Genomic DNA, 24,608 nt, shown 5'->3' on the forward strand with positions numbered 1-24,608 from the left:
ACAGGACACGCCCTCCACGCGTGCACACGGCTGCACGGCTGGCCCGAGTGAACACGGGAACACGGCCGCCGCGTGCCTCGCTGCTCGCTGAGGGCGGGAAGAAAGCAGCTGCGCTCCGAGCCCACGCCAGGGTGGGGGCCACGGGCTTGCTGGTGCGGGAGGCCCTCTGCTCAAGACCCGCCAGCGTTGGCTGTGGGCGTTTTTGAAATGGGGTGTGGGGTGGAGCTGCGGGCTGGAGGGAACCCCAGGCCAAGGTAGCCTGCCCACCCCGCACGTTGCCAAGAGCAACAACCGTTCCTGCTCGGAGAGGAGCTGCGGCATTTGGGGGCCAAAGTGCCTGGTGGGCCCGGGGCAGCTTCTCTTCTCCTGCAGTAGCTCCAAGATTGATGCCGCCTGGTTGGGTTAAAGCAGACGGCCACTTTGGAAGTGGGGATGGTGACTGTCTCTCTCTTCTCTCCTCCTCCAACAGCTATAGTAGCTGAGAGAAGAACACGCCCTCTGAGTGATGACAAGGGCAGGCTTAGGGCATCCTTGGAAGAACTTAGCATGAGCAGGTGGCCGTCCAGCCCATGCCCGAGGCTGGGCAAGGCCCTGCAGCTGGGGCTGGGTGAGGGGTCAAAGACCCAGGTCTGGAGGGACTGTCGTCCCTGGGAAGGATGGGAGCTGCCTCAGGCACGCTACCAGAGAGCAGAGGAAACAAGCTCGGGGTTTGAATAAACCGTGGTTGGAGATGAGATCAGAATGAATTACGACCCATACTCCTGCATATGTTCACACCACTCAGAGGACGCACAAGAAACTGCCAACTGTGGCTGCCCCTGGGGAGGGCAGCAGCACCCGGACAGCCGTGGAGGGAGTCTGCCCATTGGTGCCTTTGACTCATATCCCATGTGCACCGTTTCCCATAATAAATGAGTTTTTAGATTTGATTAGAGGCGTCCGGTAAGACAGCGGTTTGAAGCCATGCATTTGGACTGGCTTTCTCCTGGAGCCCACTGAGGCAGCAGGAAAGCTGCCCTGAAGAGGCATAAACCATTGCAAACAGAGCAGAAGACGGCAGCAACACAGTTTTGGAAGCATGACGTCAAGTTGGATCCTCGGCTGCAGTGAGGAAAGAAAGTAGAGATGGAATGACCTCATAGGAGGACCCCCACAGGCTGCAGCCTCACGGTACTGGGTTCCTCTGGAGGTGGAGGGAACCTGGGGCCTGCCCGGGACAGAAGGGCTGGTTCAAGACCTGGCCAAGAAGGTCTTCGAGCCCACAACCCCAGTTACAGGAAGGTATCCCAAAGATACACTGAGGAACGGGGGGGAGATGCATGCACATGGCTGTTCATTGCAGCTCTGTGACAGCAAAACACTGAAAACAACACCAGCTGCACCGGGAGACTGGCGAACACACCACGGGATGGCCACACGCACGGTGGAGGACCCACGGGTGTGTCAGGAGAGAGAAGCGTCTCTGCAGGCTGCTGCCGTGGGCTGTCTCCAGGATGCACTAAGTGGAAAAGGCGAAGGCAAGAGAAGTGTGATCAGCGAGCCACCATCTATGCTGGAAAGGTGGGAAGTGGACACACACGTACACACACGTACATGCACACCCATGCACACACACACATACACGTGCACACACATACACAGGCATACACGCACACTCATACACATGCACACACGGGTATTTGCTCATTTCTTCTTCTTTTTAATGGAAGGATAAACCACACAGGAAATTTTTTTTAATTTAATGTTGCCTCTGGGGTAGGGTACAGGAAGAGGAAGAAAAGACTTTTCTGAATACAAATTGTTTTGCAGATTACACTATGAAATTGGGTAAATATTTCACATAATTGTAAAACACAATTAAATCATCATTTTAAAAAGCAAAAGCAAAATACTATAAATGAACATAACTGCAGATTAAACTAGTGGCATTTACAGAGACATTATCTCAAGTGACAATTCGTATGTCACTGCAAACTGAAAAGAAATCTTAAGCTCTTTTCCGTAATTATATTGCTGGTAATGATGTTGGTGTTGTCAGCCTGAAACTGTCTAATGATCTTAATGATAGATGATTGATTAATGGATGGTAGATGATAGATAGATAGATGGGGCCAGCAAGTAAATCATTACCTTAATGTCAGTCATTAGGAACTCAGATTTTTCACAAAGAGAAAGAGAGACAAATGTAAAATCGAAGAGATAAAAAATCTGATATACTAAATTTCAGTGGAAATTATCAGTATGAACTCGCAAAGAGCCCAGAACGTCTTGTCTCGCCAGCAAACAGGAAAGGTATTGAAGACATACGAAGTCACGTGAAAGGGCTTGGCATGAGCATAAAAAGAATAGGAGCCCGGAACATCTTGTGGTGCCAGAGAGAGAGGAAATGGTGAAGAAACAAAAGGATGGGGCAGGTCCCAGGGACACAGCAGCTCCTGGCACCAGAGCGGGAACAATGTGAGCGGCCAGATCAATAAAGTAGTATTGGGTTATAATCCAAAGTACAAAATAAATATCCACGAATCCTACTGATACAAGTGCACAAGTGAATAACGAAAGAAAAGAGGAGAGGACAACTCCCCTGAGGAAGAATTCCTACACTTGCTGTGGATGCTCTGCCCTTGAAGAGATGGGCCACAACTGCCCGCCCCTTGGGTGTGGCTGTGCACAGTGACTTCCTCCCAGAGGGGCCGGGGTGGAAAGGAGGAGAGGCCCTTCACAGTGGAGAAGCCTGACGCACATACCTGCGCCAGGTGGCAAAGTCTCCATCCCAGGGATGAGTCAGGTCGATGCATGCGCCCTGAGGTGACGGAGGAGAAGGGCACTGCACCTCTGTGTCTTCCTCCCCAGAGCCCACCACCCCAGTTTGATCACGAGGAGAAAATCCCGACTGAGGGATAGTCTACAAAATCCCTGACAGGTACTCAGAACTGCCAAGGTCATCAAAACCAGAGAAAGTCTGAGAACTGTCACAGCCCAGAGGAGTCGAAGGAGATATGAGGACTAAGTGTGATGTGGTGTCCTGGATGGGATCCTGGAACAGAAAAGAGACAATTAAGGAAATCTGAATAAAATGTGGACTTTGGTTAATAATATCAATATTGGTTCATTAATTGTGACAGATATACCGTATTAACATAAGATGACATGATGGGGAAACTGGGTGTGGTGTATATGGGAACTACCTGTGCTAGCTTCACAATTTTTCTGTAAATCCAAAACTATTCTAAAATTAAAAGTTTGTTTAAATACACAGCGTAGTAATTGCAGTGGATTCAAACATCAAATACAGTCATGCGCCACATAACCATGTTTCAGTCAATGATGGACCGCATACACAATGGTGGTCCCATAAGTTTAGTACCGTGTAGCCTAGATGTATAGCAGGCTTGACCATCTAGGTTTGTGTAAGTCACTCTGTGATGTTCAAACAATGATGAAATCGCCTAATGACACACTTCTCGGAATGTATCCCTGTCGTTAAGCGACGCGGGACTGTATGTTTTCTAAACATCCCTGAATTCATAATGACACTTCAAAGAATGGGTCGCTTTTGAAGGAACCAATTCATTCATCTGAAAACTGGTAAAGGAAAAGAAAAAAGCAAGCATTTGTCTTGCCCTCCTTGTAGAGACTGTACCTCAGGGCAATCAAATAGTTGTGAAGGGAAAGTTTCTCTTTAAAAATTATTCCGACTAATAAATGGAGGAGGAGCTACAGAAGTGGAATATCACCATTTCACAGCCCCCAAGAGGGAGAGGATCTAAGTGACGACCATCAGTGGCTGCTGGAAACATGAGTGACAAGCTAATGGATCAGGCTGACAGTCCCTGAACCCACTGATAAATCTCAACATCACACAAAGACGTGAGCAGACGTTCAAGGGCGCTGATGTGGGGGCACCCAGCACCCCCTGTGACATATGCCTGCCACAGATCAAACGTGGACGCGAGCCAGCTTCCAGACACCAGTCGATGGCAGAGGACAGAGGAACATGTCGAACAAAACCGAGGGGATGCAATGACCTCGTTGCTTCAGCAAATGAAGAGCAAGGCGATGAAGGAGGAATGGGGAGATCTGTAGATTAAAAGACTTCAGGGATGTGCCAACCAGATGCAGCGTGTAGATGGTCTTCAGCTCGTGATTCCAGTAAACCAGCAGTACACGTGGGGACAGCTATGAGACTTCAGAAAAATCTCACCATGATGGGGTGTTGGATTATATGAGGAATTAGAGTTTCTTTTAGGTGTGGTGATGGTATGGTGGTTATGTGTTTAACATGAGGCTTTGTCTTTTACTGGAAAGCATGCTGAACTGCTTTCCAGCAAGGTAACAGGAAACTGGAATTTGCTTCACGATTCTCCCTGGGGGGCAGGGGTGAGTGGGCTGCGGAGGCAGGGAGACGGCTGAAGTTAATCAGTGTTGGCGCTGGCCGAGGGACTGCCGTGGTCCAGGATAATAGTCTCTCTGCTTTTGTATATTCATGAGACCTTTTTCCATAATAAAAAAAATTGTAGAAATGAACTTTCTTTAATTAATAGACTTTATGTGTTGAGGAATTTTAATTTACAGAAAAATACAGCAAAAAGTACAGAAAGTGCTCAAATACTCCCCTATATCACCCCACCCACCCACTTCCCCAATTTTGAACATCTGGCTCTAGTGTGGTACATTTGTTACAAGTGATGAACCAGTATTGACACATTATTATTAACTAAAGTCCACAGTTGACGTGAGGCTTCACTCTTGGTGTGGTACATTCTGTGGGTTTGGACAAATGTGTAAGGACAGGTATCTACCATTATAGTCTCACACAGAGTAATAATGTCACCGCCCTAAAGTTCCCCTTGCTCCTCACCCCTCGCTCCCCCAACCCCTGGCAAACCCTGATCTTTCTACTGTCTCCAGAGTTTTGCCTTTTCCAGAAGGTCATGAAGTTGCCATCATACAGTATGTGGCCTTTTCAGATTGGCTTCTTTCAATTAGCAAGACGCACTTAAGGTTCCTCCCTGTCTTTTCACGGCTCAGGAGGCCATTTCTTTTTACCACTGCATAATATTTCTTTGTATGGATGTACTACAGTTTGTTTATTCATTCACCTATTGAAGGACGTCTTGGTTGCTTCCAAGTTTTGGCGATTATAGACAAAGCTGCTGTAAACATTCGTTTGCAGGTGTTCGTGTAGACATAGGTTTTCAGCTCATTTGGGTCAATACCAAGGAGCATGATTGCTGCCTTGTAGGGTAAGAGTCTGTTTAGTTTTATAAGCAACTGCCAAACTGTCTCCCAAACTGTACCATTTTGCATTTCTGCCAGCAATGAATGAGAGTTCCCGTTGCTCCACATTCTCGCCAGCATTTGGTGGTGTCAGTGTTTTGCAGTTTGGCTATTCTAATAGTTGTGTAGTGGTATCTCATTGTTTTAATTTGCATTTGTCTAATGACATATGATGTGGAGCATCTTTTCATATGCTTATTTGCCGTCTCTGTATCTTCTTTAGTGAGGCGTCTGTTCAGATCTTTTGCCCATTTTTTAATTAAGTTGTTTGTTTTCTTGTTATTGAGTTTTAAGAGTTCTTTGGGTATTTTGGATGCCAGTCCTTTATCTGACATGTACTTTGCAAAGAATTTCTCCCAGTCTGTCTTTGTCTTATTCTCTTGACAGAGTATTTTGCAGACATCATTTTAATGAAGTCTTACTTAGCATTGTTCTCTTTTATGGATCATGCTTTAGGCGTTTTATCTAAGAAGTCATGGCCAAACTTAAGATCACCTAGATTTTTTCTCTTACATTATCTTCTAGGAGTTTTATAGTTTTGTGTTTTACATTTAGGTCTATGACCCATTTGGGGTTAATTTTTGAGAAAGGTGTAAGGTCTATGTCTAGATTCTTTTGCCTGTGGGTGTCCCATTGTTCCCGCACCATTTGTTGAAAAGACCGTTTTCTGTCCATTGTGTTGCCTTTGCTCCTGTGTCAGAGATCAGTTGACTATATTTGTGTGGGTCTATTTCTGGGCTCTCTGTCTGGTTCCCCTGATCTATTTGTCTGTTCTTTCACCAACACTTAATTACTGTAGGTTTATAGTAAGTCTTGAAGTTTGGTAATGTCAGTCGTCTGACTTTGTTCTTCTCCTTCAATATCGAGTTGGCTATTTTGGGTCTTTTTCCTTTCCATGTAAAGTTTAGGATTGGTTTGTCAGTATTGACAAAATAAACTTGCTGGGAGAGAAATCAGCTCTTTTAGAGTTCACTCTTAAATATGAGCTGCCTGCCAAGGTGCACCAGACTGATGAAATAATTAATATGAGAGACAGAACCCAAAACAAACATACCATGAAAAAAAAATGGAGGAAACAGATTATGCAGGGAGAATAAGATTATGAAAAGATATTATTAGTATGCTCAGTGAGTTACAAGAAGATATTGCAACCTTGAAGTAAGATTAAAATGCTCTTTTTTGAAGCAACATTCAGAGAACAAAAAAAAGCTCTTGAAATTAAAAATATTATAGCAAATATGAACATTTTGATAGCTAGATTGAAAGATAAAATTGAAAATAATCCTCCAGAAAGAGACATGGAAAATTGAAGAGGAAAGTTAATTAAATTAGAGGACAGTCCAGAAGGTCCACCATGTGCCAAATGAGGATACCTCAAAGAGAAAATGAAAGCAAGGAAATATTCGAGAAATAATTGAAGGAAATTTTCTGGAACTGAAGGACATGAGTCTCCTGATGGAAAAGAATCCCTGAGTATGCAGTATAAGAGATGAAAACAGAGTCACACCAAGGCACATCAATAAATTTCAGAAGACTTGGAACAAAGGAGTATCTTACAAGATTCTCCAGTTAGGAGGTGGCAGTGGGGGGGGGGGAGCAGGGAGGGCAGCAGCAGAGAGGGGAGGCAGGTTCCATAAAAGTTGCAAAACGTGAATGGTATCAGATCCCTCAAATAACAAACCTGGAAACTAAAATAAATGAAGCGCAGCCTTCAAAATTCTGAAGGAAAATTATTTCCAACCTAGAAGTCTGTGGCCCAGCATGTGGTCTATTTTGGTGAACATCCCACATGCTCTTGGAGAAAGTGTATGTTCTGTAGTTGTTGGTGTATTGTTCTGTAAATATCAGTTAGTTCAAGGTGTCTGTGCAGATCATCTGTGTCTTTATTGATTTTTTTTGTCTAACTGTTATATCAATTTGAGAAAGGAGTATTAAAATTTCCAATTATGTTTGCAGAGTTGCCTATTTCTCTCTTTAATTCAGTCAAATTTTGCTTCATTATATTGAGGCTCTGTTATTAGGTGCATAAATGTTTATGATTGTTATGTTCTCCTTATGAATTATGTCTTGGATTATTATGAAATGTCTCTTTTTATTTCTGGTAATACTCTTTTCCTGAAGTCTATTTTCTTAAGAACAGCTTTAATGAGATATAATTCATATACCATAAAATTCAACCCTTTAAACTGCACAATCTAGTGGATTTTAGTACATTCAGAGAGTTGTGCGATGATCAGCACAATATAATTTTAGGACATATTATCACTCCAACAAGAAATGTCATGCCCGTTAACAGTCATTTCCCATTCCTCTCACCCCCACTTTTTGGCTGTTATGAATAATGCCACCATGAACTTTTGTTTACAGGTATTTGTGTGAACATGTTGTCAATTCTCTTGAGAATATACTTAGGAGTGAAGTTTCTGGATCATATTATAACTCTATGTTTAATATTTTGAGGAATTGACAATGTTTTTTCAAAGTGGTTGAAGTCTATTTTGTCTGATATTAATATAGCCACTCCACCCATGGGATATCTTTTTCCATTTATTTACTTTCAACCTCTCTGTGTCTTTGTATTTAAAGTGAACATACAGCATATTTAAGTCTTCCTTTTTAATCCATTTTTATAATATCTGTCCTTTAACTGAAGTTTTATCCTATTAACATTTAATATAATTATTGATGCTATCAACTGCAGGTCTACCAGGTTATTTGTTTTCTGTTTATCTCCTCTGTTTTCCTCTTTTCTGCTTTATTTTGGATTATTTGACAACTTTTAGAACTCTATTTTAATTTATCGGCTTTTAGCTGAACTTCTTTACATTCTTTTTAGTGGTGGCTCTAGGATTATGTGTACATCCTTAACTTTTCCATCTGCTTAGAATTTACATTGCACATTTCACATGAAATATAAAAATTTTGCAACCACATAGGCATATCTGCTTCACTCCTGCCTTCCATTATGCTACAATTGTCTTAGGTATTATATCTATGTACATTATAAACCCCAGAAAACAATATTGTATTTGCCTCAAACAGTCATATCTATTTTTTAAATAAGAGGAAAATAATCTTGTGTATTTTACCTAGATATTTACCATTTCTGATAACCTTCATGCCTTCTAAAGATCTACTATCATTTCCCTCCAGCTTGAAGAACTTCCTTTAGCATTTGTTGTAGTGCAGGTCTGCTGGCAACAAATTCTCTTGGTTTTCATTTGTCTATAAATGTCTTTATTTTGCCTTCATTCTTTAAAGATATTTTCACTGGATATAGAATTCTAGGTTGACAGTTATTTTACTTTCACAGTTTAAAAATGTTATTCCATGCTCTCCTTGTGTCCATGGTTTCTAATATGAAATCCACAGTCATTCAAATCATTGTTCTTCTGTAAGTAACGTGTCATTCTTCTCTGGCTGCTTTAAGGTTTCCTCTTTATCTTTGGCTTTCAGTATTTACTATAATGTGCCCAGGTGTGATTTTCTTTATATTTTTCCTGTTTGGGTTTCACTGAGCTTCTTGAATCTGTAAATTTATGTCCTTCACCTAATAGAGGAAGTTTGCAGCCATTATTTTTTCAAACATTTTTTGTGACCCATTTTCTCTCTCTGCTCTATGACTCTAATTTTTTCCCCTTCTGGGACTCTAATTATCCTCATGTTACATTTGACATTGTCCCACAAGTCATTAAGACTCCATTCACTTTTGAAAATCTTTTCTCTCTCTTCTTCATATTGGGTCAGTTCTATGATGTATCTTCGAGTTCACTCTTTGCTATGACATATCCATTCTGCTATTAAGTCCATCCAGTGCATTTTTAAATTTCAGATAATGTGTTTTTTAATTCTAACATTTCCACTTAATTCTTTTTACATTTCTAATTTTTTTGCTGAGATTTCCTATCTTTTATTCATTATGAGTATATTTTCCTTTATCCAATTGAGTATCATTATAATACCTGCTTTAAAGTCCTTCTCTGATAGTTCCAACATCTTGGTCATCTCTGGGTTCATCAAGAAGATTTGTATTGTATCCTGAATATTGTGAATGCTAGGCTGTGGCAACTCTAGATTCTGTTACATTTCTTTGACGAGTGTTGATGTTTTTGTTTTAGCTGATAATTGTCTTGGTTAGACTCAAATTGAAGACTCTGTCTAGCCTGCAGTGAGAGCAGCTCAAATTTAAGTTCAGGCACTGTAGCCTTATCTGCAAGCTGTTCTGAGTCTGCCCTCTGCATGCATAGGTGAGACATCAACCAGAGACTAGGAAGAAGTTTACACACAGAACATGGAACTACTCTTCTCTGGCTCTCTCTCTTCTGAGATTCTCCCCTCACTTTGACAGCTGTGGCCACACTGACCTCTGTCCTCTGATTTCTCAAACCAAAAAGGATTCGGTTTCTATCAGAGCTTTAGGTGCCCCCTGCCACACTGTGTTCCTGGCCCAAATCTTCCAATTTGCCGCTCCCATCCAAATCTGCCTCCCTTTGTTGACTCCTCAGAGCTTTCAGGGAACTGTGTGTGTTTGTTTGGGTTTGGGGTGGGGGGATTGTTTTTGTCCAGACTTTATAGTTGTTACCTGCAGAAGAGTTGGTCTTAAGAGCTTACTTTACCTTACCCTCAAACCTCAAATTTTATACCCAGCCAAACTACCATTTAAGTGTGCAGATAAAGACGTTTTCAAATAGGCAATGTCTCAAAAAAAAAAAAAAGTCATCTCCCAAACTCCTTTTATTTGGAAGCAGTTAGGGAATGTCCTCTACAATAAATGAGGCTTTATATCAAGTAAACAAATATATACATGAGGTCTAGGATTCAGGTGAGCCAACACAAGAAACAACCAGGAGTCTTGAGGATGACAGTGATGGGGACAGAAGCCTAGAAAACACTGAACCACATTGTTCAGAGAAGAGCAGAAGTTTCAAGAGTGATTTCTTCAAGAAGATACACTTAACAAAACACCCAGAGTATCTGAGGATTTTGAAGAGATTTACATAATTAGGGAAGTGTTTAGATTTTAATGACTGTTAAGTACATAGAAAATTAAACCAATAAAGAGACAACAGAAAATTATTTTGCTGCAGGGAAAACAAAATATAAGAGGAAAGACAAAGTAATCGTAAGATACTATATGGTTCAGCCATGAATAGATATTATCCAGTCATGATGTAAATCCTGAATGTCGATCTAGTTAAAATTATGATATAACTATATCCAGAGGAAGGAAGTACTTGAAAAGAGGGGAAAGAGAATGAAGGAAAAGAGCTAAATTTGTGGTTCTCAACTGAGGGTGACTGTGACCTCCCAGAGGACATTTGGCAATGTCTGGAAACATTGTTTGTTGTCACATTTGGGGGGAGGGGATGTTACTGGCATCCAGTGGGTAGAATCCAGGGATGCTGCTAAACATCCCACAATGCACAACTGCAACAAAGAATTAATTGGTCCAAAATTGCAATAGTGCCACTGTTGAGAAACCCTGATCTAAATCATTTTCCACAGTGGTGGGTCAGCAAATAATATCTAAGATTTAAACATCAAGTAGCAACAATATAAGCATGTTTAGCAATTCAGGATAGATATAGAAAGAACAGACTGAAGGCTTTGGGACTGGAAAGTGGGGCTAGGTGATGGGGTCCTGTTGGCTTTGTAACAAGCCATGTAGAACTCTCTCTCTAAACTATGTACACGTACAAGTTTGATATTTTAAATAACAATTTAAGTGGAAGAAGGAAGGATTTAGAAATGCACAAAAGTGTGCAAAGGAAGGCCTGTATTCCTGTTCTTCACAGAACTTCCCTGAACCGTCGTGGGGGCCAGGCTGGGGTTCCTGCCCCCCACCAGATGTGGCCATGGTTTACTCCCTCCATAAATCGCTCCATGACAGCATGTAAGGATGATGCATGGAGAGGCATGCCACTCTTCCTTACAGTTAGCTGGATCTGTGATTTCTGAACAGTTTCTACTCCAAGGCTGTAATCTCCAAGAGCCTCAGGACTTGGTTTAACCTTCTGAAAATGTGGCAAGAGATCAAGGTGCACACCTCCTCCTGGTGGCCATGTGCCAGAATTGCAGGTCCAGGTTCTTTGAGGCACACCGGAAACCCCATGAAATTTCAGGATGCCAACCTGGGCATCTGAGAAAACAGCAGGCATTTCACCTACTCAGTCTCTGAGGTTTCTGTCACCACATGAGCAACTCGGAGCATCTGTTTTAAGGACGACAGCTGGTTCCAAAGTTCCATTGTGGGTTAAACTGAATTTTAAGTTTGTTTAGAGGCTGGGAAATTCTAAAGCATGGCTCTAACTTTTGCTCTCTGTCCCCATGCACTAGGAAGGAAGACGTAGCTGAATGTCCCCGTCCCACCTGGTTTAGTCCTGGTCTTGTCGATTCCACATTGAACGGTGTTGGCAGTCTTTTTGTGCCTTCTCGTAGGAGGATATTTATAGGTATCACAGCACACGCCAGTTGGCACCTCTGTGCCCTCACTGTCAAAGTGCTGTCCGGCACACTGCCAGCTGTGGGCTCAGGAGAGCCCACACAGCCCCCGACTCTGACCTTGGTATAGTTCTTGCTCTTGGGGAAGGACTCCTTCCAAAGCTTAGTTGCTTTGGAAAGCAGAATAAGAATTTAAGACAGGTGTGGTTGAGGGAAGCTGGAGGGAGAAGGAAGAAGAGCTGAGGGGCCCATGGGCAGAGCGGGCTCTGCAGCGGGGGGTCGCTGCCCATTGTGGCCCAGCAGGCTTGAGAAGCTCGTCCTTGTGTCTGGGAACACGTGTCACACTGTCTTCACGGGGGAGGGCAGGCAGCCCGGGGTGCAGCTCCCACCCTTGCGTGCCCAGTCCAGAGAGGAACCCCTGGGACTCAGCAGACAGCCGTGCCGGAGGCAAAGACGTTCCCCTGCAGGTAGAAGAAGTCGGGGACTTGAACCCTGCCCCGGCACCTGTCTAGGAGGGCACCCCCTCCCTGCAGAGGGGTTCCCTCAGCCCCAGGAGGAGGAGGGAGGAGAAGGGAGACAGGATCAGGGCCAGGAGGCCTCGTGGAGATCTGAGTCCAGTGGCAGAAACAGGGGGTGCCTGGAAAGACTGTCTTCTCAGGGAGCCACATCCAGTGTCCAGTGCAGGCCCCACTCAAAGGAGACGGTCTCTGATGGGCCTCTGAGTGGGGGAGGAGGGGAGAAGTTCTATATACACACAGCCTCAGGCCAGGGGCTCCTGTCTGTGTGGCCCGCCCCCTCCCTGGGCTCCTGCGGTCATTCTCCCATGGCATTGCCTTCCAAGTCCCACCCTCGACACTCCCCCAGGAGGCCCCAAGGACCAGCCCTGGCTCTGGGTCTGCGGCAGCAGCAGCATCTGGGGGCCGTGGCCTTCGCCACCCAGAGCTGCGTTTGCCATCTCTGCAGGTCTGAGTGGACCACAGCCCCAGGGTCTGCTCCTTCAGCCCCTGCCTCCCAGCTTCCCTTGAACCAAAACCAGTCACTCCAGGGTCACCTGCTAGCCAAGACAGCTCCTCCCCACTGCCTCAAGCCTAGGGCAGTGGACATAACTGCAGAGGCTGGAGGATAGGGCTGGTCCCCAAAGTCCCCCAGGGAGGGGTGGCCAGTCTCCTGGGAAGTGCACCATTGTTTGTCCCGTGAGTTCCCAGCTTCAAGTAGGGGCCGCCTCTCTGGCCACTGAGGCGGGCTGGTTTGAGCTGAAAGATACAGATAGGGAGACAGAGGGGGCTGAGATAGCTGGTTTGGGCAAGAAAGGTGCAGGGGAGATTCAGTGACTAACCAGAGACGGCAGGGGCCACAGCACATGAGGGCCGTGGAGGATCTGGGAGCAGGCGAGCCTCCGGGCAGTAGCAGAAGCCCCGCAGCAGAGGCCGCAGTCAGCCCAGCCCTCGGTGGGGAGGCCACACACTCAAGGGCGTTGTCACAAAGCACCGCGGACAGGTGGCTTGAACAACAGAAATGGATCGTCTCATCTCCCGGTCCTGGAGGCCAGAAGTCCAGACCGAGGTGTCGGCAGGGCCGGTGCCATCTGAAGGGGTGAGGGAGCTTCTGGTCCAGCTGCTGGCGGTGGGTGTGCCGGCAGTCTGTGGGGTTCCTTCCACCCCTCTCTGCCTTCGTGTTCATACAGCCTTCTCCCTGCCTGTCCGTGTCCGAATGTCCCCTTTTTTTTTTTTTTTTTTTTTGTGAGGAGATCAGCCCTGAGCTAACATCCGCCAATCCTCCTCTTTTTTTTGCTGAGGAAGACAGCCCTGGGCTAACATCGGTGCCCATCTTCCTCCACTTTATATGGGACGCCGCCACAGCATGGCTTACCAAGCAGTGCGTCGGTGCACGCCCGGGATCCGAACCAGCGAACCCCGGGCCGCCGCAGCGGAGCGCGCGCACTTAACCGCTTGCGCCACCGGGCCGGCCCCCCGAATGTCCCCTTTTTATAAGGACACCAGTCGGACAGGATTAGGACCCACCCTGATGACCTCATCTTGACTACGTCTGCAAAGACCCTATTTCCAAATCCAGTCACACCCTGAGGTCCTGGGGTTAGGACGGCAGCATATGAATTTGGGGACGACAACTCGGCCCTAACAGGTGTCTGGGGATGTGAAAAGAGACGATGCACCCAGGGCAGGCAGGCGGGGCAGGCTCCGGCGGGCCGGGCACTGAGCCCTGGTGATGGCCCTGGAGGTGGTGGGGGAGATGGGGTGGGGGGGGTGATCACAGTTCCACCCTGAAAGGTCTGTGTGGGTGACGGGTCAGGATGGATCCTCCACGCTTGGCGGAGCAGGCGGAGCAGGTGATCAGGGCCCCATCGCTCCCGGGAGCTGGGCCCTCACCCACCCCCGGCCCCCCCACCCTCACCCGCCATCTCCACCCCTCATGTCCGGGGCTAGAGGGCTCTGCTCGTCGCCTAAGGTCAAGGCGGGGCACAGCCTCTTGGGTGCAGCCAAGTTCTCCGCCAAAGGGACTTCCTGTCCTGGGGTCAGTTGGATGGGGGTCCCGTGGTGTATTCTCAGGGCCTGTCTAGAGATCCCGGGGGATTGAGGGAAGTCCGATATCAAGAACTCCTGATTGCAGCTCAGCCCCAGCCCTGGTGAGCTTCTTAAGCCCCACTGTCATCAGGTCTGCATAGAAGGCCAAGAGGCATTTCCAGGGCAGATCGGAGATTATTTCCTCTGAGCTCTCCCAGCATCCTGCCCCTTGCTGTGATCCGCCAGGAGAAGCAGGTCTGTTGGGAGGGCATGGGGTGGGATCCTGCCCACGGGACTGGCAGCGAGACAACACTTTCCGTGCCTGTCACTGCTGGTGCGGCCATCAGGAGCTCAGGTGGAACAGCGGCTTCTGAGAAAGGATGGGCCAGGGCACCTCAGATAATGGAGGAGCCAGGCTGGGGGAGAGTGACTGTGCACGTGGACCGGCCCTCGGAGGAGGGTGATCCTGGAGGCTGCCGGGCCCTGGGTGCACGTTAGCTCTTCCAGTCCTCACGGCAACTCCAGGAAGCAGGACCCGCATCACCCACGTTTCATCGACCAGGCAGCTGGAGCACAGAGAGGTTGTGTGGGCCACTCCAGGTCACCCAGCAAGTAGGTGGTGCCAGGATACGAGCTGGGCTGTTGGTGCAGAGCTGCCAGGGGGCCTGAAGGAGCTGGATGACGCTGGAAGTCACTGAGGCCCTCAGCCCCTGTGCTCGTTGCTCTGTCTCCACAGCCCCTCCAGGCACTGATGGCCCGGCAGATGCCCTCACCCAGCAGCCCTAGGGCCTGAGAACCCACCACGAGCGTTTCATTCCTTTGGAGAACCTTTCCCCAAAACACAGACCCTAAGTCACAGTGTCTCTGACACTTCAGACAAAACATTCCAGCCCCCCGCCCCTCTCCAGGCACAGGAACAAACCTTGGCCAGGGTCCCGGGAGGACAACGTCCAGCTACCAAGAACACACAGACACAGAAGGTTCGGAGGACAGAGTTCTAGGAAGTTGGGCTCAAGGCCGCAGGGGTCAACAGGCAGCAGTGGGGCAGCAGGACAACTAGATGGAGGTCAGAGGTCAAGTCCATCCCCATCCCACCCTACCCCACCCCTGTCTCCTCAACCCATGGCCTGGTTGCTAGGTGCCCCCCAGCCCACCTGCCATCAGGAGCCCAGGTGTGGCCCAGCTCCTCCATTTACCAGCGGCTCAGCCCTGTGCAGTCGCCGGGTCTCCCGAGCGTCAGAGTGCTGGGTGACGGGATTAAGGAAGAGAACATGGAGCCCTGCCCAGCGCCTGCACTTGGGACCCACGATGAGCAGGGCCCTGGAACACGCTCCTTGAGCTTTCAGGCTTCGCTCCATCTCGCTCCCCACACCCAATCCCCTGCAGGGGCGCCTGCTCCCTCTCTCCACCCGGCGCTGTTGTCTCAGGTGGTGCTCAGAGCACCTGAAATTCCATTTGTTCGTTGACTTGTGTGTCACCCAGCTCCCCGGTGAGAATGTAAGTGTCGGGAGGGCGGGGATGCACCATCCACCAGCATTACCCCTGTACCTCCTCACGTTTAGTGCGCGCTCAGAGCAAAAATGTTGATGGAATGACTGAATGAGTGAAAGAATGAGTGACTTCGTGAGCAGGCTGTTCCAGCGTGCTTACAGGAGAAGAGAGAGGAGAGCTCTGCCGTGGCTCAGAGCTGGTGTTCCAGGTCTTTCTCGGAGCCACCAGCATAGCTGGGGTCTGGCTGAGCTGAGCTGTTTGCTTCTGCCCTTAGAAGCTCAGGGACAACAGACTCCTCTCCTGGTGGAACTGTCACTCTTTGCCTCCATCCAGCTTCTTTACTTCCTAAACTCACCTGGTTTCCTAATGACACTCCAAGAACATCGGTGAAAAGCAGAGGCACTAGAAATCACTTTGCAAAGACCACCACCGTTGCTCAGAATTAAGTAGATTTCTCTCCGAAGGCCCCTGCTAGTACCATCCTGCCCCTGGCCGGGAGGGAGGCCGCACCCCCAGGGCAGTGTAGGGTGGCCGACCATCCAGTTTGCCTGTTCCGGGCTGAAGGGGTTCCCAAGACACGGGAAAGCCGGGAGAAATGGACGAGCTGGCCACCGCAGAGGGGAGACTGCAGAGCGTGTCCCACTGTGAGTCCCCCTGCTGGACGCCCAGCATCGCTGCCTGGAAATGCCATTCAGGGTGAACACACCGCTCACCTGTGTGCCTGTCATCGGTGCCGGGAGCCTCTCATCGGGGTCTGGTTACTGGGGTGTTAGATTTGTGAGAATTTACCATGCCTGTTGATGTCTCTGTGGCTACACTGTCCTTTAGAGGTTTTTAAAGAACCCACAGCAGGAGAAGGGAGTATAGCAGGATGGTGACAGGCGATCACTGGGGTAGGGGGACAGGGATCTGGGTGCTTCTTATTTGATCTTTACAATCAAGATGGTTTTCTTCCTTCAAAGACAGTGCATGGAGTAGTTATGAACCTTGCCATCCTGTGGGTTCATTCTCTCTGCTGCCCTTGGGTGTCTGGCACTCACACCAGGAGCTGGGGGACTGCAGGTACAGAGCCCACGTGGAGGGGTTCATTTCAGCGGGTAGGAGGGCTGGGTCCAAAACACCTGTGATCAAGGGAGGTGCACGGGGTAAAGCTCTCTTTCCCCCCAATTCTTATGCTCTCACCCACCTGGTCTGTCTTCGTGGCTCTGATTTGGCAGTGGTGGTGGGACAGTGGACAGAGCAGGTCTGCAGCTTCTGATGAGGCACAGAGTGCATTGGAGATTGAGGCCCAGCCTCTGCTCTGCCTGCGGCACGTCACCTTGGGTCCGTTTCTGTGCCAACCACGTTCACCACGGTGGGGGCAAATGGAGGTAAAAGGGGAGGTGAGGGGATCTGAAAGGTGCCAAGAGCTCCGTGAACGCCGAGGTGGCCGCGGTGGAGGCAGCGTCTGGGGTCCCTGGAGCACGGGTGGGCGCAGTTATCCCACCATGAGAAGGGCAGGGGACCCATGGCTCTTAGCACCTTGTCAGCCAAGCTGTTATGCCTCTTCATGCCTCCAGGGCGGGAGATGAGGAAGGAGGGAGGGAGGGAAGGAGGGAGGGAGCGCCCGCAGGAAATGGGCTGTGTCTGTGACGTATGCTCCCGAAACATGTGAGAAGCAGTTAAGTGCCCTGTTTCTTCCGACCTGTGAAAACGGAAAGCTGTAGGGCTGCAACCTTGGACCCCAGGGATCTCCTGTCGGGCTTTTTGCGCGTAGCTAGTAGCCAGGAAAATTGCTCCCAGGTCTGCCTCAGAACCTCAGGTTAAATAAGAATCGGTCCTGTCCACCAGCAGCTGCAGAGCGCTCCTCGCTTGCTCACTCGGTGGAAAACTGCCACGTGCCAGTTGCAGGACCCCGGCTGCAAGAAGCCCGGCCGCTCCGCGCCTCCACGGCCACGTTAAGTGGCCCACACAGCCAGCCACGTGGCACTCGCTCTTGTTTCCCCGAAAGCACCTTTGATTCCCAGACACAGCGGTCTCCTGACGTCCCTGCATTTGCCCCTTTAGGGGGCAGCACCGTCTCTGCCGTGGGCTGGGCCATGTGCTGGGCCATGTACTGCCTCTCTCTCCTCCCCAGGTCGCCAGCTCACTGACGCCGCCCTGTCTTCCACAGGTTAACAATGAGAACGTGGTGAAAGTCGGCCACCGGCAGGTGGTGAACATGATCCGCCAGGGAGGGAACCACCTTGTCCTCAAGGTGGTCACGGTGACCAGGAATCTCGACCCGGACGACACCGCCAGGAAGAAAGGTGCCCGCCCTGCGCTGCCCGTGGGGTGGGTGGGGGCCGGGGCCCTTCTCTCCAGCCCCCTGTGCTTGCATGCTTTCATATGTGCCCCCCATCTCCTCCCAGTGGGGGGTCCAGTCCCCCAGAGATTAAGAGCAAAGAAGCCAGAAAAGGAGGTTAGGAGATGACCTGGGGCTTGCCCACGGGGCATTGGTGGCCTCAGGCAAGGGCTGTGCTCAGCAGACCAGGGCCTGGGGGCGCTCCTGCACCAACTCAGCTGTCCATAGGTCACTGACAATGGGTCCCGACAGTGCAGCCTGTGCCATGGAGGGAGTAAGGTCCACAGGGCCCCCTGTTTGCAGAGGGCCGGTTTGCCGGCCCCCCACAGTGACTCAGGTCCACTGTCCTTCCCAATGGAGGCCACAGTTGGGGGGCATAGGGGCTGAGCGAGGCCTGCAGAGGGGAGACATGCCCCCAGGTCCCCTTGGGAGGGGAGAGGCTGGAGCAGCACATTAGTCCTTCTGGCATTCCAGCATTTCCCAAGAGCAAGTGTGTGTGCCCCTCCCACCCACCCCACCAGGAGCCCTCAGCCTGGGCTAGGGAGAGAGAGCAGGCGGCACAGCCAGGGAGGGCTGCCTGGAGGAGGGGCTGTGAGCAGTGGACAGGGAGGCTGCAGCATGAGGTTGTAGGGGGAGGAGGGAGTAACCCACCACGGCCCTCCCTGGAAGCACTGCTTGGGGGCTCGTCCAGGCCCCTGAATCAGTGGGAGGGCAGCTCCCCTGGGAGAGGATGTCACATGTGGGAGTCACATGTCCTTGCCATGATGGGGGGTGTGGGGGGCACAAGGGGGAATCTCCCCTGCTGAGGCTGCTGGCAGGTGGCAGCAAAGGACTGCAGAGGCCACCAGAATCTTCCGTCCCCGTAGTCACCGGCAGGCGCAGGCGCAGTGCAGAGAGCTAGACAGGCCCCCCCCCGCCCCCCCCCCCCGCAGACCTGCTGTGCTTCCCACCCAGCCGAGAGGATGGGACCCCCAGTGCCCGTGTGCTGCTGTGTGCAGAGGGGCAGGGAGCCCTCCAGAGCGGGCCTGGCCCCGTCCACCAGAGCACCCTGCCTGGTCCCGACCCGTCTCGGCCCCCATGGAGCCTGCAGACACTTCCAGCCTCGTGACTCACGGCAGGGTGACCATTGCCGGCTTCCCCACCCTGGGGGACGGCCTCCACCTGTCAGCCTTCCTAGCAGAAAACCTCAGGCTCAGGGTCGCCAGCCTCCCAGATTGTTCTGGAAGGTGGTGGTGGGGTGGGTGGCTGTGTGGCCAGGTTCTCACCCTCCTCTTCTCTGCCCCTCAAGCTCCCCCGCCTCCAAAGCGTGCTCCGACCACGGCCCTCACCCTGCGCTCCAAGTCCATGACCTCGGAGCTGGAGGAGCTCGGTAAGAGTCGCCCAGCCGGCCCGCCCCAGCCCTGCGCTGTCGCCAGCACCCAGGCGGCCACAGGGCCGGCCTCCGCGAAGCCCCAGCCCGTGCATGGCCCTCTGCTTGCTTGCTTGCCCCTCTTCTGGCCCCCAAACCCGGGAATGGCGTCAGGAACGCGCCTGCGTGTGGGTGGCTCCCACAGTGGCGTCTCCATTGGCATCCTGCCTGCTTTCGGGGGTGTGGCTACAGTGGTACCTTTTCCTCTTCTTGGTTCATCTAACATTGCTTTGTTTTGAATTTTTGGGCCTCTCACTAGTGGATAAAGGTAAGCTTCCCCACAGTGCTCCCCAAACAGCTCCCCCTGATGTCTAGGGTGCCCCCACCCCGAAGTCCACCTCGCTGGCCGTCCACGCATGGCTCAGACCAGAAAGCTCCCCCGCTGGGGTCTAGTGTAGATAGCAGTGGGGTTGGCAGGCCTGATGGGCTGCACCCCAGGGATAGGGAGAGACTTTCTTAAAGGGTCTGCAAGGAACAGAGAGGGCTCTGGCCATCGGACCCCGTCGTGTAGCTGGGGAAGTATACGCAGAGCGACGTGCCCCTGGGTCTCGCGGCCTGTGGCGGCTGTTGAAAGAGAATGACTCTGGAGCCGACGGCGTGAGCCCCCAGGTGCTGATTATGTGTCATGCTGGGGAGTCACCATGGGGCCCAGGGACACCTTTGGAAGGCGAGTGGCTCTGACCCACACCAGAGTGGCGAGTGGGTTGCAGTGCTTGCTCAGTGGAGAGCATGAGGAGGGCCTACTGGGCGGGGAAGGGTGAGCATCTGTGCGCTCTGCACAGGGCAGCTGACGTGGGCACCAAAGCAAACACTTTGCCCAAGACCCAACCATCAGCCCAGCTGGCCCAGTGGGTAGAAATCTGAGCGCCCCTCGCTGGTGTTTGACTTGCCATTGCTCCCTCCTGATCCCAGCCTTCAGTGGGAGACCTTTTGGCCCTCCCGTCCCCTCCAAAAAAAGTACAGAGTGGCCCCTTCCTCCCTGCAGCCCCTCTGGGAGGGGTCTCATACGCTCCGTGCATGGCGGGTGCGGTGAAGCAGGCTGACGGAACTCCCGGCGAGCACCCTTCAGCTGTCACTGCGCTCTAGGGCTGGAATCTGCGGGTCTGCGCCGAGGCCTAGGTCTTCTAGAAAAGAGCACCCCTGCTATGGTGTGGCCCACCCAGAACCAGTAGTTCCCCGCAGGCCCCTTTCCTTCTGGCCCCCTCCTTGACCACATCTTGTCCGTCCAAGCAAGACTCATCAGGAAAACCCCACTGTCCCCCGCGCCTGACCCGGCACCCTGTGAGGATGACAATATGAATTACTGTGTGTCCTTCTCTAAAACGAGATGGCACGTGCCACACCGGCTTCTGCAAGGGGCCTGTGGCGCGCCTCCCCCAAGAGGACCAGCCAGCAACTCAGCTTTAAGGGAGGGCTCCAGTGGGTCAGCTCAGACCAAGGGGCCCTGTGCAGGTCCCTGGAGCCCTCGGCATCCTGAGGGCCCTCTCTCCTGTGCAGGGCCTCGGGCGCCCTTCCTAAAGGCTGCTTTGGCCCGATGCTGAGGGGACGGGGGCTAGCCAGGTTTACCAGCCGGACAGGTCGGAGAGGGAAGGTCCCTGGTGCCCAGGTTCCCGGGGAAGCCGTAGACAGTGCATCTCGCTCTCCAGACGCCCGCCCGTGTCTGGCCCCTGGTGGGTCAGGCCCCGAGCCCCCCAACCGCAGCGAGGCAGCCCAGCCCAGGCCCTGGGTGAGCACTGCCGTCGCGGGACTCACGCTCCCCTTTCTGTTTGCAAGCCTCCATCCGGAAGAAGAAGGGTAAGGGGCGAGCCCATGTCTGTTTCCAGCCCCCGCCCACACACCCTATGGGAGAGGACCCCTGTGTGGCCGTCAGCGTGGCGTCTAGAATGTGCCGTGACTTTGTATTGTCTTCTCCGTGCTCGGGGTCCTGTGGAAGGACCCCAGCTCCAGGACATGTCCCATTTCAGTCTGTTCCGTCTGCTTCGCTTCTCCTGTCTGTGGTCCCCCCCAACATGTTCTGCATCCCCACCCGGGTCCCCACCCCCCGAGTTGTGTCCACATCATCATGACTGTGACGCCCTCAGGACCCTCGGGCTGTCACAGCTGGGTCTGCCCTTTCAGGCAGGCAGCCTTAGCGAGAGCTCCACCCGTGAGGCCACACGTGGCTGCTGGCCAGGGCACAGGCAAGGGGAGCCCCTGGCAAATGGATGGAGGGCGGGACCCCTGCCCACTGGCTGCCTTTGCTGTGGGCGGGGGCTGCCTGCCTTCAGCTCCCAGAAAGCCCCTTGCTCTCCAGGAGGCCTGCTCTGCACCTGCGGGACAACCCTCCCTCAGGGGGAGGGAAGGCTGGGCTATAAGGCCGCGCCTCTCCCTGCCCTCCCTGGGGGTGGGAGGACCAGAGTCGCTGTGCCGCGAGCAGCGGAGACACAGGCCGAGCAGCAGCAGCCACACGTGGGCCTTCCTCACGCGGCTGCTGGGGACAGCCACCCGACAGCGAAAAGCAGCACTGTCCATTCAAGACCACTTTCCCAGGGCGGGAGGGCAGCCTGTCACATGACCTTAGGCACTGCTGCTGAGCCGTGCCGTGGTAGCCAAGACACTGAAATCGGCGGGAGGGGTCTTGGAATCCAGCAAGGCAGTGTCTCGGGAGAGGGCTGCGGGACCTGGAGCACCGAGTCACGAGCGCCCCCTTTCTCCCCGCGACTCTCTCCCCAGGTGCAGGCCAATTCCAGCAGCCTTCCTGTGCAGCAGGCCTGCGCCTACACACCTCACCCCCTAGGGGTGGCCCAGGGAACTCCCAGGGGCTTTGCAGGATGGGTCACCGCGTCAGCCATGTGGTAGAGACCCAGGAGACACAGTTTCCTGGGATTACACGTCTCTCTGAATTCCACTTCAATCCACGGCCAACCCCCCAGCTGTCGAGAACGCCCCTCTGTCTACCATACTGTCCTGAAGAAGGCACCCACCAGAGGCTCCCAGGAACCCCGCAGCCATAACAGAGCTGGCCAAGAAAGTCTGTATCAAGGAGAGCCTCAGAGGCGCCTGTGGCCTGGTCCTCCGCTGGCCCCATCCGCTCCGCCCTCCTCCCCCAGGGGTGCCTCCAGCAGCCAGACACCCCAGACTGTGGCGGAAGACGAGAGAGCAGAAGTCACAGTCTGTGTGGCCAGTGGGGGCCCAGGACAGAATCCACACTGAGGACGGGCGAGACTCTTGGAGAATGGAGACCCACCTTCCTTTAAACAGTGGAGAAAACTGGATGCAAATTTGAGATTAAATGCCCCCTCCCCATACTCCCTGACCCCAGCTAGAACAGGAGGTGGGTGCATGGGCAAGAAGATCCCAAAGGGCCCAGCAGCCATGGTGCACCCAGGTCCTGAGGGGGCAGGCAGCGGGACATGCTTACTCACCCAGCATGGGGCTCTAGTGCCCCCTCCTCCAGCCCTCGGCCCCTGCCAGCTCAGAGCCTCGCTTCCTCACCATACAGTCGAGGACTGGAGAGTCCCACCTCACAGGGCTGAGAGCATCCAATGGGGTCATGCCAGGCACATTGAAAGTATTCAGTGAACACTCCAGCCCCCGTCGTGCTGTCTCCGCCCGTCTGTTCCGGAGGACTGGTCTCACCTCTTAAGAAACGTCCATCACACTCCAGAAAGGCTGGGGAAACAGGAGAAAGCAGGCCTTTATGGATGTGCTGGTTGAATAGCGTCCCCCAGAATTCCTGTCCACCCAGAACCTGTGAATGGGACCTTATTTGGAAATAGGGTCTTTGCAGATGAAATCAAGATGAGGTCCCCCTGGAGCAGGGTGGCCCTGACCCTATGACGGGTGTCCTAACAAAAGAAAGGAGAGGGAGAGACACACACACAGAGGAGGAGGGCACGTGAAGACAGAGGCAGAGGCTGGAGGGACGCAGCCACAGCTCAGGGACGCCTGGAGCCCCCAAAGCTGGAAGAGGCAGGAAGGATGCTCCCCTAGAGCTTCCGGAGGGAGCGTGCCCCTGACGACACTTTCATTTCAGACTTCTGGTCTCCAGACTGTGAGAGAATCTATTTCTGTTGTTTTAAACCACCCAGTTTGTGATCCTTTGTCACAGCAGCTCTAGGAAACTGACGCGCAGTTAAACAGCCTCACATCCCAGCTCAACCCCTAGGAGCCACCTCCTGCTGAGTGGCTGCGGGCAGGTGACCAAGATCCCTGAGTTCTCATTTCCTCGCCTCTAAAACCCCTTTGTTTAGTCCTTGAGTGTTTCCTGAGGACCTGCTCTCGTCCCCAGACACCGTGCTCAGAGGCCCAAGGGTGAACAGGACCCCCACGAGAGCCACATGGCCCCGGGCAGCTCTATGTGGAAGCCAGGCCAGGGGTAGTGCCACTGGTTTGACCCTGGCTTCCAGGCCTGCGGGTACCTCTGGCTGCACCCATAGCCCCAACCCTTGGAGACTCGTCAGAGCCCGCAGCCCAGGAACAGTCTGCTGGGTCGAAGCGCCGGCTCCCCACTCCTTCACTGCCTCCTGCAAGATTCAACAAGAGCTAGGCCAGCTGGCGTCAGCTGCAGCTTCCAACGTGTGCAGCTTGTCTGTAACATCTGGTGCTGCTGGTGTTTCTGTCTTCCTCCTGGAAGCTGTGTGGTGGAGGAAATGCTGCTCCGTGCCCTCTCACCCCGAAAGACGGTGTGGGTGGCCCTGCCCCTCCAGAGAGGGTGGCAGAATGACTAGTTCAAGGGCACAAGGGAGAGAACAATGACCGAGGAGGGACAGGATTCCTGGATGTCTCGGAGATTGGGAAGCATTTCATGAAGCTGAAGAATGTGCGCATCTCCATCCTGGCCTCGCCGGACGCTTCCAGAGCATCTGGGATGCTCTCCCCAGGGTTCCGAGGAGCAGATGGGGCCCTGGCTGCGGGGCTCAGGGTCGGCCGCAGTACGGCCTTGCATGTGGTGACAGGCAGAGGGGGCAGAGAACATGAGAGCCAGGGCCTCTGCGACGGGCATGCAATTTCCACCTGGTGGGGAGGGAAGTGCAGCCACAGGCTCCCTCTCAGCCATGTGTGCCCGTGTCGTCCCAGGCCTCGGCTTCCTCACTCACAACAGCTGTTGAGGTGGTTGCCACAATTTGGTGCCTCCATCTTGCAAAGCCAGTGGATTTCTCCAGCA

At 52.1% G+C, this 24,608-nt stretch overlaps 1 protein-coding gene across 1 annotated transcript in view; it reads left to right on the forward strand.

Annotated features, from left to right (window-relative positions):
- Nucleotides 1-24,608, forward strand: part of SHANK2 (SH3 and multiple ankyrin repeat domains 2) — a 572,646-nt gene that overhangs the window by 524,299 nt on the left and 23,739 nt on the right. Inside the window, exons 17-18 of the mRNA XM_058526174.1 lie at nt 17,884-18,019; nt 19,343-19,423. Of these exons, the coding sequence (XP_058382157.1) occupies nt 17,884-18,019; nt 19,343-19,423 (217 nt within the window). The remainder of the gene's footprint in view (nt 1-17,883; nt 18,020-19,342; nt 19,424-24,608) is intronic.

Source organism: Diceros bicornis, chromosome 31, assembly GCF_020826845.1.
Source record: "Diceros bicornis minor isolate mBicDic1 chromosome 31, mDicBic1.mat.cur, whole genome shotgun sequence".
Taxonomy (NCBI): domain Eukaryota; kingdom Metazoa; phylum Chordata; class Mammalia; order Perissodactyla; family Rhinocerotidae; genus Diceros; species Diceros bicornis.